This window comes from Gorilla gorilla, chromosome X, assembly GCF_029281585.2.
Source record: "Gorilla gorilla gorilla isolate KB3781 chromosome X, NHGRI_mGorGor1-v2.1_pri, whole genome shotgun sequence".
NCBI lineage: Eukaryota > Metazoa > Chordata > Mammalia > Primates > Hominidae > Gorilla > Gorilla gorilla.
This window is the reverse complement of record NC_073247.2, coordinates 83031938-83052332: the sequence shown is the minus strand read 5'-3', so window position 1 is coordinate 83052332 and position 20395 is coordinate 83031938. Positions and strand designations below refer to the sequence as shown.

The 20395-nt window shown below is 49.8% G+C and overlaps 1 protein-coding gene across 2 annotated transcripts; it reads right to left on the bottom strand.

Moving 5' to 3' along the window:
* Positions 1-9895: 9895 nt before the first annotated feature.
* Positions 9896-19865, bottom strand: GJB1 (gap junction protein beta 1). Of its 2 annotated transcripts, none has more exons than XM_004064356.3 (2): positions 19799-19865; positions 9896-11402 (listed from the first exon to the last, which is right to left on the bottom strand). In XM_004064356.3, the coding sequence occupies exon 2, from the start codon at positions 11384-11386 to the stop codon at positions 10535-10537; it is 852 nt and encodes a 283-aa protein (XP_004064404.1). In that variant the 5' UTR covers positions 11387-11402; positions 19799-19865; the 3' UTR covers positions 9896-10534. The 2 variants fall into 2 exon arrangements, with proteins under 2 accessions (XP_004064404.1, XP_004064402.1); XM_004064354.4 differs by lacking the exon at positions 19799-19865 and adding an exon at positions 11761-12003.
* Between the last annotated feature and the right edge of the window lie 530 nt (positions 19866-20395).

Below are 20395 nucleotides of genomic sequence, written 5' to 3'. Positions count from 1 at the left end.
TCTCTACTAAAAAAATAGAAAAATTAGCCGGGCGTGGTGGCGGGCGCCTGTAATCCCAGCTACTCAGGAGGCTGAGGCAGGAGAATGGCGTGAACCCGGGAGGCGGAGTTTGCAGTTATCCGAGATCGCACCACTGCACTCCAGCCTGGGCGACAGAGCGAGACTCCGTCTCAAAAAAAAAAAAAAAAAAGAAAAAGAAAGAAAGAAAGAAAGTTCAGCATCCTGAGACTCCCTCAGTTCTGGCAAGCTGGGATGGTCATACTTTATCCTAGTCTGTCTTCCTGTTATACTTTTTCCTACAAGCAGTGAAAAGCCATGAAAAGACTTTCACTAAGAATTGGCAGGGTATGCTTCATGTTTTAAGGTGACTCTAGTGTGTCTGGGGGAGATGTAGAACTGGGTACTGAAGAAACTCGAGGGGCCAGTTACAGGGAGGAAGTATGGTATAGAAATTGTTAGTGCTGGCTGGGTGAGGTGGCTCACGCCTGTAATCCCAGAACTTTGGGAGGCTGAGGCGGGTGGATCACCTGAGGTCAGGAGTTCAAGACCATCCTGGCCAACATGGTGAAACCCTGTCTCTACTAAAAAATTTTAAAAAAATTAGTCGGGTGTGGTGGCAAGCACCTGTAATCCCAGCTCCTCGGGAGGCTGAGGCAGGAGAATCACTTGAACCTGGGAGGTGGAGGTTGCAGTGAACAGAGATCATGCCAATGCACCCCAGCCTGAGCAACAGAGCGAGACTCCATCTCAGAAAGAAAGAAAGAACGAAAGAAAGAAAGAAAAGAAAGAAAGAAAGAAAGAAAGAAAGAAAGAAAGAAAGAAAGAAAGAGAAAGAAAAAGAAATGGTTAGTGCTTTGCCTTTGGCATCCACCAGATGTGAATTCCAGTTCCCCAGCTCCGCCCTTTCTTTCCTGTGTGACCAAGGCAAGTTACTTAACCTACTTGAGCCTTGGTTTCCTCATCTGTAAAACGCGAACAAGACGGAGGTTCCCTCAGTGATAGTGAGGATTAAAGGAGGTAATGTTTAGCACAGTGCCCGGCATGGAGCAAGTGTTTTAATCCAAGTTCAGTCTCGTCCACATTATCAGTTAGATTCTGGCAAGGCCTTGAAGGAAAGTAGCAGTGACAATGGGGATGCTGAGGAGAAAAGGGATTTGAGAAAGATTTGAGAAGCAGAATTACCAGAACTTGTTTGTCTGTTAATTGATTATATTTTAGTGTGAATGAGTTCTCCCAGGTATCTGCATTTCAAGACAATTATCTCTAACTGAGGAATGAAAGGCTTTGTCCTTTGAAGAAAGCTGGAGCAGAAACAGAAAGGGGTTAGGGGAGACTGTGGGAAAATAAAGTGTGTTTGGGATCCCTAAGGTGAAGGGAGAGAAAGGGTGACAGTTTCAACAGCTTATCTTGACTTAGGCCAAAGAAGGTTAAGGGGTTCCGAATAACTGTCTCTCCACATCTTCCCTGCACTCCCCAAGTTGCCTCCCTTCCCAGGGATGGACAATTTCTGGATCCTGCTCCAGGTAGACATCCTGGGAAGGGCCCTCTCCCCACAAAACTGCCCTTCCCTGCCTGAGTGCAGGGCAGCCCCTTCCTCAACTTTCACCATTTCTCTCTCTTGATCTTAGGGATCCTGTACAAACATGTTGTTTTCCAGCACATTAGTACTTAGGGATATTTTCATATCATACTGAACTCCCCACCCCCACCCCACCCAACATATCCTGAAACACTTCCTAAAGCAGCATTGAGTGGTTACTTTGGCTTTTCGTTTGTTTGTTTTTGTGTTTGCTTTTTTTTTGAGAGGGAGTCTCTGTCACCCAGGCTGGAGTGCAGTGGCGCGATCTCGGCTCACTGCAACCTCCACCTCCCAGGTTCAAGCGATTCTTCTGTCTCAGCCTCCCGAGTAGCTGGGATTACAGGCATGTGCCATCACACCTGGCTAATTGTTATATTTCTCATAGGGACAGGGTTTCGCCATGTTGGCCAGGCTGGTCTGGAACTCCTGCCCTCAAGCGATCCACCCGCCTCGGCCTCCCAAAGTGTGGGGATTACAGGCGTGAGCCACCGTGCCCAGCCAGAGTGGTTACTTTGGAATAGAGGAAACAGCGCAGGTTTTGGATTAGAATGGGACTAGGTTTTAATTCTAGCTCTGCAGTGCAACCTTTGGACATATTACTTAACTTCTCTGAGTCTCCATTTCCTCATCTACAAGTATGGGGATAATAATAGCTACCTTGCCAGTACTGAGATTATACATGTCAGTGCTTAATGTAGCACCAAATCTGGCACATATTAGGTGCTCCATAGTATGGTGCGCCTGGCCCACCTAAGTCATTTCTAAGTCTGGTAATAAAGTTTCAGACCATATTATGATTGGGACACATCCTTTTCATTAAAACTACATTAAGAGTTAAGGCACTTGGCAGAGCGCAGTGGCTCACGCCTGTAATCCCAGCACTTTGGGAGGCCAAGGCAGGCGGATTACCTGAGGTCAGGAGTTGGAGACCATCCTGGCCAACATGGTGAAACCCCATCTCTACAAAAAAAATACAAAAATTAGCCAGGTGTGGTGGGACACGCCTGTAATCCCAGCTAGTGGAGGTTGCAGTGAGCCAAGATTGCGCCATTGCACACCAGCCTGAGCGACAGAGCAAGACTCCATCTCAAAAAAAAAAAAAAAAAGGCACTCCCCTCACAGCCATCCTCCCGCATACACGTTAATGTGGTCATATGTATCAATACAATGATATATCATATGCATGCAAACATACAGACTTGCTTGCTTAAGCACACGCACATGACTATGGACAGTTAGACAGTCAAGAAAACGTGTTAAGCCAGGCACAGTGGCTCACACCTGTAATCCCAGCCCTTTGGGAGGCTGAGGAGGGAGGATCACTGGAGCTAGGAGTTTGGGGTTGCAGTGAGCTATGATGGCACCACTGCATTACAGCCTGGGCAACAGAGTGAGACCCTGTCTAAAAAAAAAAAAAGCAAGCATGTTAATTAGGTGAGACAGAGTTTAACTCAGTGTTTGAGAGAATTGGTGAATAGCTGGAGAAACAGCGAAGATGGTGAGATGAAATAATAACAGCACACCCTTGTGTAGGGCTTACTATCGACCAGGCCTTGTTTGAAGTGCTTTATATATAATGGACACATTTAATCCTCACTACAGCCCTGTGACACAGGTACTCATGCTTTACAGATGAGGAAACTAAGGCCTAGAGTGGCCAAGTAACATGGTCAAACTCACAAAAGTAGGAAGTAAACAATGCTTTTTTTTTTTTTTTTTTTTGAGACAGAGTTTCACTCTTGTTACCCAGGCTAGAATGCAATGGTGCGATCTCGGCTCACTGCAACTTCTGCCTCCCGGGCTCAAGCTATTCTCCTGCCTCAGCCTTCCTGAGTAGCTGGGATTACAGGCATGCGCCACCACGCCTGGCTAATTTTGTATTTTTAGTAGAGACAGAGTTTCTCCATGTTGGTCAGGCTGGTCTCGAACTCCTGACCTCAGGCGATCTGCCCACCTCAGCCTCCCAAAGTGCTGGGATTACAGGCGTGAGCCACTGCACCTGGCCATCAATGGTCTTAATCACTATGTGACACTAACTTTTCACAGGGGCTTCAGTTGTGGTGAAAAAAATGGAGAACAGTTGGTCACCATCCTGTGTAAATTACCCTTTCTCCTTGAAGTCCACTTTCAAATAATTCTGGTCTTTCTTCCATAGTTCACTGTCAACTTTAACACATCTGTTTGTGCAAAGGTCTGCCCTGATCTGGATCTCCTGAAGACCTCTACAGTCCATCCATGATCATGAGTACAGAATTGCCTGTTAGTCTAGTAGGGGCTTAACTTTTATGTCAGAAGGGCTTCTACACGTGATACTGGAGTCCAGACTCCTGTGCAAACCTGCATGCATTTCTATGAGACTTTTCACTGACTAGCCCCGACCTGCTTTGCCAGTCTCACCTCCTACTGCAACCACCCCATTCCCCATCCCATGCATTTTCTGCTCTAGTCACAGTGAACACATTCTGCTCTCTCACGACTCTGAATCTTTGCACATGCATATGTCTTCTTCCCCGCTGCCCTGAATCCCACAGGCTACTAAGCACCTACTATGTGTTAAGCTTATGCAAGTGATTACCACACAATAGTTTCTTTCTTTTCCTCCCTCCCTTCCCCCTTCCCCCTTCCCCCTCTTCCTTCCCCTTCCCCTTCCCCTTCTCCTTCCTTCCTTCCTTCCTTCCTTCCATCCTTCCTTCCTTCCTCTCTTTCTTTCTTTCTGATGGAGTCTTGCTCTGTCAGCCAGGCTGGAGCACAATAGCATGATCTCAGTTCACTGCAACCTCCCCCTCCTGGGTTCAAGCAATTCTCCTGCTTCAGCCTCCCAAGTAGCTGGGATGACAGGCGAGTGCCACCAGGCCCAGCTGATTTTTCTATTTTTAATAGAGACAGGGTTTCGCCATGTTGGCCAGGCTGGTCTCCAATTCCTGGCCTCAAGAGATCCACCTGCCTAGGCCTCCCAAAGTGCTGGGATTACAGACGTGAGCCACCACACCTGGCCTCTTTCTTTTTTTAAGACACAGATTTTATGAGCTAATCTTTCTTTCCTTCCTCCCTCCCTCCCTCCTTCCTTCCTTCCTTCCTTTTTTTCAGTCTCACTCTGTCACCCAGGCTGGAGTACAGTGGCACGATCTCGGCTTACTGCAGCCTCTGCCTCCCAGGTTCAACTGATTCTCCTGCCTCAGCCTCCTGAGTAGCTGGGACTACAGGCGCCCACCACCACACCTGCCTGATTTTTGTATTTTTAATAGAGACAGGGTTTTGCCATATTGACCAGGCTGGTCTTGAACTCCTGGCCTCAACAGATCCACCTGCCTTAGGCTCCCAAAGTGCTGGGATTACAGGCGTGAGCCACTGTGCCTGGCCTGTGTGCTTTTCTTTTTTGTGTGTGTGTGGTGGTGGTGGTGGTGATATTTTTTAGAGATGGGGTCTCACTGTGTAGTCCAGGCTGGTCTCCAAGCAATCCTCCCACCTCATCTTCTCGAGCAGCTAGGATTACAAGTGCGAGTCACCGCACCTGGCACCATATAATGTGATAAGCGCTCTCATCACATACACCACAGTCATATTGTGGGAATTCAGAGTGGAGGGGAAGACTCGTTCTCTCCAAGGGACTTGATCAGCGGGGAGAGAAGAGTTGATGGCTTCACAGAGGAAACGATGTTTGAGATGAGTTTTGAATGATTAGGAGTTTTCCAGTCAAAGGAGGGAAAGGAAACCTCAAATTACCTTTGGCTCTTCCACACCCCACAACTCAGACATGAAGTCCTGTTGTAGGTTCTACATCCAAAATGTCTCTCACACCTGTCTCCTCTTCATATTCCTCTGCCACTGTCCTAGTCCTACAGGCGCCACTTGGGCTATTGCAACAGCTCCATAACTGGTCTTTTTTTTTTAGAGACAGGGTCTCACTATGTTGACCAGACTGGTCTCAAAGTCTTGGGTTCAAGGAATCCTTCCACCTCAGCCTCTCAAGTAGGTGGGACCAGAGGTGTGCCACTGCACCTGGCAGTACCTGGTCAATCTGTCTCAGTCTTCAATCCCCAATCCAGTCTCCATGCAGCTGCTGGCTGACCTTCCAAACACACAAGTTTGAAGGTATCACCCCCGTCATACCTTTTTTTTTTTTTTTTGAGACAGAGTCGCTCTGTCACCCAGGCTGGAGTGCAGTGGCATGATCTCGGCTCATTGCAACCTCTGCCTCCCAGGTTCAAGCGATTCTTATGCCTCCGCCTCCCAAGTAGCTGAGATTACAGGCATGTGCCACCACACGGGGCTAATTTTTGTATTTTTGGTAGAGACGGGGTTTCACCATGTTGGCCAGGCTGGTCTCAAACTCCTGACCTCAAGTGATCCACCTGCCTCGGCCTCCCAAAGTGCTGGGATTACAGGTGTGAGCCACCGTGCCTGGCTTTTTTTTTTTTTTTTTTTGTGATGGAGTCTCACTCACTCTGTCACTCAGGCTGGAGTGCAGTGGCACGATCTCGGCTCACTGCAACCTCCACCTCCCGGATTCAAGCAATTCTCCCACCTCAGCCTCCTGAGTAGCTGGGACTATGGGCATGTGCCACCACGCCTGGCTAATTTTTGTATTTTTAGTAGAGACAGGGTTTCACCATGTTGGCCAGGATGGTCTCGAACTCCTGGCTTCAAATGATCTGCCTGCTTTGGCTTCCCAAATTGCTGGGATTACAGGCAACAGCCACTGCGCCCAGCCAATTCCTGTCATATCTGTAGGGTATTTTTTGTCTGTTTTATTTGCCCCTTGCTGGAATGTCCCAATCCATTTTCCATTTGACCCTGTACATTCTCCCCGGCCTACTCCAGGAATCAACAGGAGCTTAGCTTGGTACGATTGTGTAGCCCCTTCTGCACCATAGGCCAGGTCTGGCATTTAAGTACTGTGGAATCAATAAATGGAGCAAGCATTCCCCTCTAGCCCCCACTGTGTGCACCCAGGCTATCTGATTGAACATCTGAACCAGTTTGTGGTTGCCATGCCAATTCTCTACGGATACCACAGCTTGCTTTCAAACCCCAACTCAGCTGGCTGGAGGCCTTGATTAGTCTCCTAGTTCATCTGCCTCTGTTCCTTTGCCCCCCAGCTCCTGGCATCTCTGTGCATAGACACCTCTAAAAGATCATAGACATTCCTAAAAGGACCAGTTCCATGAGATACAGCACGCAAGAGCTTCCTGTTACTATGCCTTTTCTGCCCCCTGATCAGACCCCTTGAATATTGACCCTTAAATGAATCATGCTCAGGTTTGCAACCTCTCTTGGACTTTGCTGTTTGGACTGGTGTCCACTCCCTGGGGGAGCCAACACTATTATTGCCAAATTGTTTTAACTAGCTTCAGCCTACCTGAACCAGCCTCACTCCTTTCTGGCTCATTGAGAATTCTAGCATGTCGTAAGGCCATGGTCTCAGTGCTTATGATACTATCTTACCTTACTTTACCGTTAGTTCATAACCAGCTTTTGAACACATCTTGTCTGATTCTCAAAAAAGTTCTGTGAAAGAGGTAGAGAGGTTATTATTAACTCTCTATTGGAGATGAGGAAACAGACCTGGAGAGGGTAAATATCACGTGTCCAAGGGGACAGAGCTCATCAGTGGAGAACGAGGTCTCCTAATTCCAGTGTCCTCTTCATAACCCAGGTCACTCAGCACATTGAATTTCTACTGCGTGGCAGAGAGCATGCCTCATTTGCCTCTGTGTCTCTCTCTTATACTCTTGTGACAGAGCCTGATTTGAAAAGTCAGTCTTGGAGTCAGTCTAACTCTGCCTCCTACCTCCCTGAGACATTGTGTCCACCAGCTCCCCTCAAGGTTCCTTGGGCCTGTTCCTACCTGGTTCATGGGACCCAAGAATCCTGTGTCCCCCACTTGGGCTGTAACACCCAGCCTGATAGCTTTATTGTCCCACCACTGCCCCCTGGAGAGGAAAGCCTTGATCTAGAGTTGGAGCCTCTTTCCAAGGGGGATTGGTAGAATCTTTGAAGAGAAACTACATTTCTGATGTGATGGTGGGGGTTAGCATTTCTCAATGTGGAGAGGGCATGAGGTTCCCTGCTTCCGACCAGGACCAGGATGGAATTTTAAAAAGAAAATCTTTCTCCTGATGGCATGTTGTATGGAGAGGAGATGTGTTTGTTGTATTGTTGTGGGTGAAAAGGATGGATTTCGATAAGAAAAGGAATCTCTCTCACCGTGAGGGGGTGGGGACCTCTCCTCTGATGGAACATAATGTCAGTTTCTAAGGGGAAAGGAAATTTCTTGTAGGAAAGGAATGTTCCTCTTTTAAGGGAGAGGAAGCTCTCTCTCAGGGATTACTAAGTGTGGTGGAAAGGAATACTTACTCTCTCCTTTCTTTCAATTTTTTAAAAATAGAGATGGGAGGCCAGCGTGGTGGCTCACACCTGTAATCCCAGCACTTTGGGAGGCCGAGGCAGGCAGATCACGAGGTCAGGAGATTGAGACCATCCTGGCTAACACAGTGAAACCCCGTCTCTACTAAAAATACAAAAAAAAAAATTAGCCGGGCGTGGTGGCGGGCGCCTGTTGTCCCAGCTACTCGGGAGGCTGAGGCAGGAGAATGGCGTGAACCCGGGAGGTGGAGCTTGCAGTGAGCCGAGATCGCGCCACTGTACTCCAGCCTGGGCAACAGAGCAAGACTCCGTCTCAAAAAAAAAAAAAATAGAGATAGGATCTTGCTATGCTGTCCAGGCTAGTCTTGAACTCCTGGCCTCATGCAATCCTCTTGCTTCGGCCTCTAAAAGTCTCCTTTCCTTCCCTCTCTCCCTCCCTCTCTCCCTCCCTTCCTTCCTTCCTTCCTTCCTTCCTTCCTTTTCTTTCTTTGTTTCTTTCTTGACAAGGTCTCACTCTCTGGCCCAGGCTGGAGTGCAGTGGCGTGATCACAGCTGACTGCAGCCTCAACCTCCTCCTGGGCTCGAGTTATCCTCCCACCTCAGCATCCGAAATAGCCTGGGACTACAGGCACATGCCACCACACCTGACTAATTTTTTTATTTTATTTTTTTTTGTAGAGATGGGGTCTCTCTATGTTGCTCAGACTGGTCTCAAACTCATGGGCTCAAGTGATTCTCTCCTCTTGGCCTTCCAAAGTGCTGGGACTACAGGCATGAGCCACCACATCCAGTCTTCCTTTTTTTTTTCTAAAGGAGAAATCTCAAATAAAGAAAACTTCCATGCTTTCTCTCCAAAGAGGAAAAACTGTTTCAAGGGAGAACAATTCACATGAGATTGTGTCTGATTTTCTCTCCCTTTCTGATATCCAGCACTTCCTACATGGAGTCCACATACTCTGAGAGGGAGTGGCAAATAATTTCTCCTGTTCGGAGGTAAGGAAGCTGAGGAGGCAAACTTGCCATGGGGGAAACTTTTACTCTGAGAGGCTATTTGTGGGGGCAGTGACTCTAAGGAAACCCCTGTGAGGCTGGGGGAAGATAATGCACTGTTACTTGGGGAAGTCTTTCAGGAATCCCAGAAGCATAGAGTGTTGAAGGGAGCTGAGAGATGTGCTGGGCCAGTTCTCGTTTGCTCATAAGGAAGCTGAGGCTCGGGGAAGGGAATGCCCCGCTGCTAAGTGACAGCACCAGGACTCCAGCGCAGCTTTTCCAAGTCTCAGCCTGGGGCATTTCCTACCACAGCTGACAGGGGAGGGTGATGCTGGTGAGGAAACTGCTGCTATGAAATGTTTGACCTGTGTGGAGGCATCTCTGGAGTGGGAAACATTGATTCCTGAGAGAAGGAAACTGGGAAAGAGGATGAAATTAGGGGCTCTGTCCAGCTGAAAGGGGTCAGGGTCATTGTGCAACCCAACAGGTGGACTGTGGGACATCAGCTTGTAGGGGATGCTGAGTTTGGAGGGAGTAAGGAGATAGGTCTCCAGATGTGCGGGGGAGGGGCTCTCACCGAGGTACCCAGGGAATTGTGCCACTCTCTGGGGCAGGAGAAATTTCCCAATCATTTCTTATCTCTTCAGAGGGAGTTGTCATTTTTAATCTTTTCAAAATCAGAGGAAGGAGGTATGTAAATTAAATCCCAATAAAGCTGTTATTAGACAATGAAAAAGACAAGAACCACAACAACAAAAGCAACAGGGAGGAATGGCTCCAGGGCTGGCTCTGCGGCCCAGAAGTGCAGTGATTTCCTCAATTGCAGCTTCGGCTACTCAAGTAACTACTTCTTTTGCCCTGTTCCTTTCTTAATCAGTAAAAAACCAAGGCCAGCTCATCCTGGGGGAGGTCAGAGGTTGCAGGAGAAAGAACTTGACAAACACACAAGCCACCTCTTCATTTACTGTAAAATCCTGTTTAATGTGTAACATTTCAGGCAGAGAGAGGCCTTGGGGACTAGAGGCAGAGGTGGCCTTGACCAACCCCCGCTCCAACTTATCTGCCTGCTTCTCTCTCCCTAACTCCCTAATCCCAGACACCTCCTCCTTTTCCTTGTGGCCAGCAAGCACTATTCCTCCTTTACTAGTGCTGGCCACCCTCCCTTCTCCACCCACATGTCCACAGCACCCCTGCCCTCTGCTCCTCTTACCCACATCCCTCCCCACTGATGTGACTCCAGAAACAGGGTATCTGACAGCACAGGGTTAAGATTAGTTTCATAACTGGAGACGCTGTCAGAGCATCCCATCTCTTGTCCCCAGTGGTCCCAGAGAGAGGGAGAGGGAAGAGGGAAGGGTGCAGGCAACAAGGGCAGCCCACACTCCCAGTAACCTTGAGCACTGGCATAGGTGGCCTCTAGCTCCCCACCCCTCCAGCTCCTCAAAAGGAAGGCCCCGGGAGGAAGGGAAGTAGCCAGGGAAGGAAGGTTTTGATCAAGTAATCCCCAGCAGGCAGAGGCCTGTGCACTGGCAGGGGAGAAGGAGGGGCTCGCCCAGGGCAGGGTCGGGGGTGGGATGGGAGGTTGCCTGGTATGTGGCATCAGCAGGCCGAGCAGCGGTCGCTCTTTTCAGCCAGCCCAGCCCCGGTGCCAGGGCTGCGGCGCAGTATGTCTTTCAGGGAGCCATCCTGCTCACTCAGCAGCTTGTTGATCTCATTCTGCTTGTATTCAGGTGAGAGGCGGTGGCCGAAGCCCGAGCCCTTGCGGGAGGGTGGATTGGAGCGGCGCTGGGCTCGGCGGGCACAGGCCCGGATGATGAGGTACACCACCTCGGCCACATTGAGGATGATGCAGATGCCAGAGGCGGCTAGCATGAAGACGGTGAAGACGGTTTTCTCGGTGGGGCGGGACACGAAGCAGTCCACTGTGTTGGGGCAGGGGTAGACGTCGCACTTGACCAGCCGCACCATGGCATAGCCAGGGTAGAGCAGATAAAAGACATACATGAAGACGGCCTCGAACAACAGCCGGAACACCACGCTGATGACATAGGTCCACCACAGTGTCCCTGAGATGTGGACCTTGTGCCTCTTCACCTCCTCCAGGTGTAGGGGGTCCCCATGGCCCTCAAGCCGTAGCATTTTCTTCTCTATGTGTTGCTGGTGAGCCACGTGCATGGCCACGAGGAGAGCTGGGGTGGAAACTAGGATGAGCTGCAGGGACCACAGCCGCACATGGGAGATGGGGAAGAATTGGTCATAGCAAACGCTGTTGCAGCCAGGCTGGAGTGTGTTGCAGATGAAGGAAGATTTCTCATCACCCCACACACTCTCTGCAGCCACCACCAGCACCATGATTCTGAAGATGAAGATGACCGAGAGCCATACTCGGCCAATGGCAGTAGAATGCCGGTTCACGCCACTGAGCAAGGTGTACAAACCTGTCCAGTTCATCCTGCCTCATTCACACCTGCAAAACACCAGCCATGAAGCAAGCTGTCAGAAAGCTGGGGTGGAAAGTCGGGCGCCATAGCACTGCCTGCGCACCACCCCCTCCAACTCTTCCAAGAGCCAGTAGCAGGAAAGGAAGGATGGTCATGTCTTTCCTCGTCACCTCATCTCCCTTGCCAGCTTCTCCTCCTCCTCACTCACTTGACTTGACCTCCCTGAGCCCCATCCCCCTTCTTCGCTTTCATCCAACATTCTTTTCCCGCCAGCCCCTTTCTTTGCCAAGCCCATCTTGTTCCGGTATCAGCCATCCCCTATGGCTCCCTGTCCCCTAGCTCCTTAACTCCAGACCTGGGGCAAACTCAACAAAGCCCTCTTACCTTGGGGAGCGCCTATCCCTGAGGCCACCCAGACAGGTCCCCTATGGTCTCATGTCTGTGCAGGGGGAGTGGTCCCTGGGCTCCGCGCCTGCGTCCCAATTCATCACCGCCCGGTGCTGGGGAGTCATATGCTGCTTTATACCCAGTGTCTGCACAATAAGACCTTTGTGGGGCTCTGAACAACGCCCTTTAGAATTCAGATCAAACGCCCTGACTTCCGCCCACCCTACACACAGAGCACTTGTGTCCCAGCGCCGGACACCCAGCCTGCACCCACCTGTTCTGTGCCCGCCCGGTCCATCGCCGCACCCGCCCCATAGCCCCACCAGAAGAATGGCCACGATGGGGCGGGGGGGAGGGAGATAAAACACAGGCAGGTGGATGTGAAGAGGGGACCCCAGGGGACCCAGAGGCTCTGGGCTGAGGCCCTCCCCCATGGCCCCGTCAGAAGCTTAAGGTCACCAGGATTTTCCCTGAGGCTTAGATCCTCTCCGGAATATGGAGAGGAAAGAGGACAGGAAAAAGAGCTCATTTATCAAGCCAGAAACTGTGCTGAGCGTTGTTCCATACATTTTTTCTTTCGACCCATTTAGGAAGCCTGTTATCCCATTTTCCAGATGAAGAAGCTGAAGCTCAGATAAGTAACTCCTCAAGGTCACACTGTTACAAAGCGGTAGGATAGGTAGGATGAAATAATGTATCTGAGACAGAAGTCTTTCTACAGCAGGCTCCCTGTGCTTCTGCAGATAGTGTCTGTAGAAAGCAAAGGCTAACCATTAAAAAAAAAAAAAAAAGGCCGGGCGCCGTTGCTCACGCCTGTAATCCCAGCACTTTAGGAGGCTGAAGTGGGCGGATCACTTGAGGTCAGGAGATCAAGACCATCCTGGCTAACAAGGTGAAACCCCATCTCTACTAAAAATACAAAAAATTAGCCGTGTGTGGTGGTGCATGCCTGTAATCCCAGCTGCTGGGTGGGAGAATCACTGGAACCCAGGAGGCAGAGGTTGCAGTGAGCCAAGACTGCACCACTGCACTCCAGTCTGGGCCACAGAGCAAGACTCCGTCTCAAAAAAAAAAAAAAAAAAAATGTTCTCAGGAAAAGATAACAAAGTTGCTTTGGGGGAATAAATGGTCTGTCAAACCCAAGATCTCTCCTTTTTCTCCCTAATGCTGTGGGTTGTTTTTTATTAGAGGGTGGGGACAAGGTCTGGCTATATCACTAAGGCTAGAGTGCAGTGGCACAATCACTGCTCACTGCAGCCTTGACCTCCTGGGCTCCAGCGATCTTCCCACCTCAGCCTCTCAATTAGCTGGGACCACAGGTATGTGTCACCATGCCCAGCTAATTTTTCAATTTTTTTTTTTGTAGAGATGGGGGGCTTGCTATGTTGCCCAGGCTGGTCTTGAACTCCTGGGCTCAAGCGATCTTCCCACTTTTGCCTCCCAAAGTGTTGGGATTACAGGTGTGAGCCACCTTGAGCAGTCCCCAATGCTGTTGTTGACCTATAGGGTCTGTCTGAGACCCCATTGCTGCCCAGCCCCCAACCCCAAGTGCATATTGCAACCTCGTGGTTTCAGGAGCTTGCCAGTTGTTCTAGGGAGGAAATTCTCCTCTATCCCTTAGGCAGGCTAAGAAGGCTTCTCCCACCTCTTGCCACTTCTGCCATTAGGTTGCAAGGAGATCATACTAGCAGCAGGAAACTGAATGTGAGGAGGACATGCAGCCCTGGACCATAGGAGGTGCAGTGATCCCTGGAATCATTTCCTGAGCCCAGTGCATGCTCCACAGCAGAGCAAGTGGTTGTGCTCCACAGCAGAGCAAGTGGTTGTGGAAGAAGCCTCATATTCAGCCCTGGGTGGTCCTCTATGCTGTAGAGGAAAGGGGTGGGGTAACAGCAACTGCAAAAGTTGGGAAATGGGATGAAAGAATCTGGGGAAAGAAGGACAGTCCACAGGACATAGGTTACTTCTCAGAACAAGGTTTCTTCATTTAGCTAAATAAATAAATAAATAAATAAATAAATAAATAAATAAATAAATAAAAAGCCTTAGTGAGTTCATGTCATGTGCCAACCAGCATGGGGAAGCAGGGCTATGGGTGCCCTTTCTCCCAAGCCTGGGATTCTACATGCAAAGCTGCTGTACTAGGCACCACAGTTAGCCATAAAGAAATGCTTCAGGGGCTGGGCACGGTGGCTCACGCCTGGGGCGGATCACAAGGTCAGCAGATCGAGGCCAACATGGTGAAACCTCGTCTCTACTAAAATTACAAAAATTAGCTGGGTGTAGTGGCATGCACCTGTAATCCCAGCTACTCGGGAGGCTGAGGCAGGAGAATTGCTTGAACCCAGGAGGCGGAGATTGCAGTGAGCCGAGATTGCGCCACTGCACTCCAGCCTGGTGACAGAGCGAGACTCCGTCTCAAAAAAAAAAAAAAAAAAAAAAAAAGAAAGAAAGAAACAAAGAAAGAAAAGAAATGCTTCAGGTGGTGAGATGTGTTACACTCTAGAACAGGTGGCCAGAGAATTATTAAGAATAACCGGCTGGGTGCAGGGGCTCACGCCTGCAATCCCAGCACTTTGGGAGGCTTAGGCGGGCAGATCACTGAGGGGTTCAAGTCCAGCCTGACCAACATGGTGAAACCCCATCTGTACTAAAAATACAAAAATTAGCTGGGTGTGGTGGCGGGCGCCCGTAATCCCAGCTACTCAGGAGGCTGAGGCAGAATTGTTAGAACCCAGGAGGCAGAGGTTGCAGTGAGTGGAGATCCCGTCACTGCACTCCAGCCTGGGGGAAAGAGTGAGACTCCGTCTCGGAAAAGACAAAAAGACGAACAAACAAACAAACAAACAAACAAACAAAACCTAGGCCAGGAGCAGTGGCTCACGCCTCGAATCCCAGCACTTTGGGAGGCTGAGGTGGGTGGATTGCTTGAGCCCAGGAGTTTGAGACCATCATGGGCAACATAGCGTGACCCTCGTCTCTATTATATTTAAAAAAAAAAAAAAAAAAAGGCCGGGCACAGTGGCTCACGCCTGTAATCTCAGCACTTTGGGAGGCAGAGGCAGGTGGATCACGAGGTCAGGAGATCGAGACCATCCTGGCTAACATGGTGAAACCCCATCTCTACTAAATATACAAAAAATTAGCCAGGCGTCTCAAATTAGCCGGCTGTCTCAAAAAAAAAAAAAAAAAAAAAAAGGCCAGGCACAGTGGCTCACGCCTGTAATCCCAGCACTTTGGGAGGCAGAGGCTGGTGGATTACCTGAGGTCAGGAGTTCGAGACCAGCCTGACCAACATGGTGAAACCATGTCTCTACTAAAAATACAACAATTACCTGGGCGTGGTGGCGCATGCCTGTAGTTCCAGCTACTCAGGAGGCTGAGGCAGGAGAATCGCTTGAACCCGGGAGGCAGATGTTGTAGTGAGCTGAGATCCCACCACTGCACTCCAGGCTGGGCGACAGAACGAGACTCTGTCTCTTAAAAAAAAAAAAAAGAATAAAAGAAATAATAATAATAATAAAAGAATAACCTGGCCAGGTTATTCTTTTTTTTTTTTTTTTTGAGAGGGAGTCTCACTCTGTCGCCCAGGCTGTACTGCAGTGGCGCGATCTCAGCTCACTGCAAGCTCTGCCTCCCAGGTTCACACCATTCTCCTGCCTCAGCCTCCCGAGTAGCTGGGACTACAGGCGCCCGCCACCATGCCTGGCTAATTTTTTTTTGTATTTTTAGTAGAGACGGGGTTTCACCACGTTAGCCAGGATGGTCTCGATCTCCTGACCTCGTGATCCACCTGCCTCAGCCTCCCTAAATTCTGGGATTATAGGCGTGAGCCACCGCACCTGGCCCCTGGCCAGGTTATTCTTAGGCAACATATGGAGACCCCCGTCTCTTAAAAAAAAAATTAAAAGGAGGCAGAGGTAGGAGTATCGCTTGAGTCTAGGAGTTCAAGACCAGCCATAGGCAACATAGTGAGACCCCATCTCTACAAAAAAAGAAACACAAAAATTATCCAGGCATGGTGGCTGGTGCCATTCACCCATAGTCCTAGCTACTTGAGAGGCTGTGGCAGGCAGATCTCTTGAGTCCAAGAGGTTGAGGCTGCAGTGAGCTTCAATTGCGCCAACTGCACTCCAGCCTGTCTCAGAAAATAATAATAATAATAATAATAATAATGACCCCCCCAACATTGTAGCATTTTTATTAAAAAAAAATTTACTGAGTACCTGTTATATGCCAGGCCCCTGCACAAGCACTGTCATTTAATCCTTAAAAGAACTTTTTGAGGTAAGTGTTGCTTTATCCTCATATCACAGATGAGCAAACGGAGGCAAAGAAAGGTGAAAGGACTTATCTAAGAGTCACATAGTCAGTAAGTGATAGAGCTGGGATTTGAGCCAGGTCAAGCTGACTCCAGAACACACACTTTTTTTTTTTTTTTTTTTTTGAGACGGAGTCTAGCTCAGTCACCCAGGCTGGAGTGCAGTGGCGCGATCTCGGCTCACTGCAAGCTCCGCCCCCTGGGTTCACGCCATTCTTCTGCCTCAGCCTCTTGAGTAGCTGGGACTACAGGCCCCCCCCGCAACCACGCTGGGCTAATTTTTTTGTATTTTTAGTAGAGATGGGGTTTCACCGTGTTAGCCAGGATGGTCTTGATCTCCTGACCTCGTGATCCGCCCGCCTCGGCCTCCGAAAGTGCTGGAATTACAGGCGTGAGCCACCGTGCCTGGCCACACACTTTTTTTTTTTTTTTGAGACAGGGTCTCACTCTGTAGCCCAGGCTGAAGTGCAGTGGCGCGATCTCGGCTCACTGCAACCTCCGCCTCCCGGGTTCAAGTGATTCTCGCAGAGCACATACTCTTTCCCATAAGCTCTACTTGGCTACAGGTATAACTTTTCTTTCTGTGGGTACTTTTTAGGAACAGGAAGATTCAAAAAAAAAAAAAAAAAAAGGAACAGGGAGATTCAAAACTGCTATGTCTTATTTTCTTTTAGCCCCTTCTCCCCTTTCCTATCAATTGACAACTCTTTCTTTTCTTTTTTTTTTGAGATGGAGTCTTGCTCTGTCACCCAGGCTGGAGTGCAGTGGCACGCTCTCTGCTCACTGCAACCTCCGCCTCCTGGGTTCAAACGATTCTCCTGCCTCAGCCTCCCGAGTAGCTGGGATTACAGGTGCATGTCACCACAACTGGCTAATTTTTGCATTTTTAGTAGAGATGGTGTTTTACCATGTTGGCCAGGCTGGTCTCAAAGTCCTGACCTCAGGTAATCCTGCTGCCTCAGCCTCCCAAAGTGCTGGGATTACAGGCGTGAGCCACTATGCCTGGCCCAGCTCTTTTTTTTCTAAGGTACTTTTGTTGTAGCAATTGACAACTCTTTCCCTCTCCTTCTGTCCCAGGATTTTCTGCTGCCTCTTGATTTGGTCTGCTTTTCCTTTCCTTACCTTTCTTGGGCTGCTTCCTCAAACTGCAAAGCAAACCTTAGCTGTTCTCTTTTCTCTGCCCTTCAGGGGTGTGCCACAGACATCCTGGCCACCCCTGAGTTTCTAGGTTCTTGTAACTCCCCGCCTTTTTTCTTCTTGAGGCTTCTGGGACATAGCCAGTAGCTCCCTGTGGGGCCTCTAAGGACCCTTGTCTGGGTGCTGTGATCTCAATTTTTGCTGTTACCTTTGGAAGGAGAACTGATCCCTATGTCAATATCAATGCCTCAAGGATTTCATTCTAAAAACATCCAGGGGAGTGACCTGATTTTGAAATCCAAACTGTTTTTGTGACTTCGGGTTAAAGTCCCCGTATTGATATCCTCGGTGTTGCTGCACACGTGTTTTGCTCTCATGTTTAATTAGACAGGACTTCTCTGGCCTTGTCAGGCCCTGGCCCTGTCCCCAGATTTAGATTTGCCCTAGCACTCAAGCACAGTGCAAAATCAGGTGATCTCACTTAGTCCTTACAGCAGTCCTGTAATATTATCCCCATTTTTCAGACAAGGAAGTTGAGGCTCAGAGAGGTTAAGAAACTTGCCTCAACAGCAATTGCACTGCTGCTAAATGGTAGAATCAAGTTCCAAGTTTATTTTCTTACCTCAAAGTCTTTGTATACGGCGCTGCTTATGGCGGCCTCTCTTCCTTTAAGGAGTTTGCATTCTGAGACCAGGCCTACTATTCAAAAACCTATACACTTTCCTGCGTGTGCTGGCACACGCACACACACACACACACACATTCGTCTAGTCTGTCTCTGTCTCTCTCTGTTTCTGCCCCCACCTCCTCCCTATCCTTCCAACTACAGGAAAATCCTTGTGATTTGGGGTTTGGGGAAGAGGGGTGGGCTGGGATGGATGAGGTTACATTCAGCCTCGGACTCCATGCTCCCTCCCCCATTTCGCAGGCAGTCACTGGTCAGGAAGGGACATGGGGCTTTCTTTGAGATTTTGTTAGGAATTTCTGGCTGCCTTCATCAGTTTGGTGTGGCTAAGGCCAAACTCCTCCAGCTCTCTTCCCCTTCCCCTGCTTCTCTCTCTTGCCTCCACCCTGCAGTTCTGCAGTATCTCAGTCACTGGACTTAGCCTCTCCACCCTGCCATACATATTCCATGGCCAGGCTTGGGTCAGGTCCAGTCTAGCTCATTCCAATTTGTTCTTTCCCCCTCTCTGCTGCGGTCTTTTCAGAGAGCTTCTGCTCATGCCAGCTCCCTTCCCCATTGTTTGGACGCTACTCCCTTACTCCTCCATCACCCACCTGACTTCCTGTTGCTCTCTGCTTGGGTTATTATAACAGCTGCCATTTATGGAGTGCCCCCTGTGTGTATGTTCACAGACTCTCACGCTCACAACAACCCCGTGAACCAGGAGCTATTGTCTTCAACTCACAGGTGAGGCAATGAAGGCTAACAGAAGCTGAGTAACTTACTACACAGGTGGTAAGCAAGTGCTGGAGCTCAGAGTAGGAATCGTATTGGCCCCTCACCCAAGCCTGGGTCCCTTTTCCATTGCCAGGCTGCATTCTAATCTATACTTCTCTCCATTAAAACCCCTCTTGTCTGTATTCTCCTCTCCTCATTTCATTTTCTAAGTTTACACATTCTGCTGTGCCATTCCCAACAGCTGCAACAACTTTCAAACAGCTAGGGAACACCCCTCCTTTAGATCTCCAAACCGGCTGGGCATGGTGGCTCATGCCTGTAATCCCAGCACTTTGGGAGGCCGAAGCGGGCAGATCACCTGAGGTTGGGAGTTTGAGACCAGCCTGACCAACATGAAGAAACCCCGTCTCTACTAAAAATACAAAATTAGCCAGGCATGGTGGTGCATGCCTGTAATCCCAGCTACTCGGGAGGCTGAGGCAGGAGAATCGCTTGAACCCGGGAGGCAGAGGTTGCAGTGAGCCGAGATTGCGCCATTGCACCCCAGCCAGGGCAACAAGAGTGAAAGTCTGTCTCAACAAAGAAAAAAAAAATCTCCAAACCATCAATTACTGCAAGTTCAGCTTGAGTCAGTCTGCCTCCTTCAAGAAAGTGGAAACACACGCTCCCAAATCCTTGGCCCTGTTGGCTAGCCCTCTGCAGCCCACTGAGCACGCTTTATGCATCCACTCGCAGCCCGGTGTTGGGTGCATGCCTGGCTTACCTTGTAATCAAGGAAGGAAAACAGCACCTGGCAGTGCCCAACATTCCCACTAAACCCTAACCCTGTGTGGCAGGAAATGTCTCAGAGAGACAAACTTGGCCACCTTGCACCTAGGGGGTCCCTCAAGTCTTCCTGAGAATCTGGCCCTATGGGAATAAGGGGAATCTTTGGCCAGAGGAAAAAAAGTGAGAGGAAAAGCAATGTTGAACCTGGAAAGAGGCTGCAGAGAGAGGCTAAGCAAGTCTGGCACCTGGCAGGAGGGGCCTCACCCCAGCTTCAGAGGGAAGCATGGAAGGGACCTAAGTGGCTGAAGGCAGAGGTCAGTAGAAGGCAAGACCCGGCCCCTATTTCCGGCCCACTGTGCCACATCAGCCCTCCCTGGCCCACCTCCCTCAGCCCCCAGTCTCCTCACCTCCCTGTCACTGCCACACCTGGCTGCTGCTGCCCTTTCCCAGAGAATGTCTGCAGGCGTGTCTGCCCTATGCCACCAGGTACTGTCAGCCCAGCCCAGGGGAGGGACAACGAACCCAGGGCCAGAGCCAGAAATGGCCCACAGCCCAAGAGGAACCAGACAAACATTAACCAGCCCCACCTCCTCCCACATACAATCATTAAACAAGATTGATCCTCTGAGCTCCCTATGGGTTTGGAGAGACAGATCACATAGCCTGGAGTCACTGCCTTGTCCCAGAGGAAGAGAGGCATCATTGTCACCCACCCATGTTTAGTCTCTCTGGGAGACTGAGCTGGACCTGTGCTCCTCAGCATCCCTCAGGCTTCCCCCATGCCCTGGCCTTAGGCAGATCCACAGTGCGGGCAAGCTGCAGAGAGGGATCCTGTACAGGCTGCCATCCTGGTCAACCCTTCTAGCTCCCAGCCTCTAAAACTGTATGACAGGGCCGGGCATGGTTGCTCATGCCTGTAATCCCAGCACTTTGGCCAAGGCGGGAGGATCACTTGAAGCCAGGAGTTTGAGACCAGCCTGGGCAACATAGTAAGACCCCATCTC

Excerpts from the sequence above, each read along its gene's own strand:
- GJB1 (XM_004064356.3), bottom strand. The coding sequence starts at position 11,386 with ATGAACTGGACAGGTTTGTACACCTTGCTCAGTGGCGTGAACCGGCAT.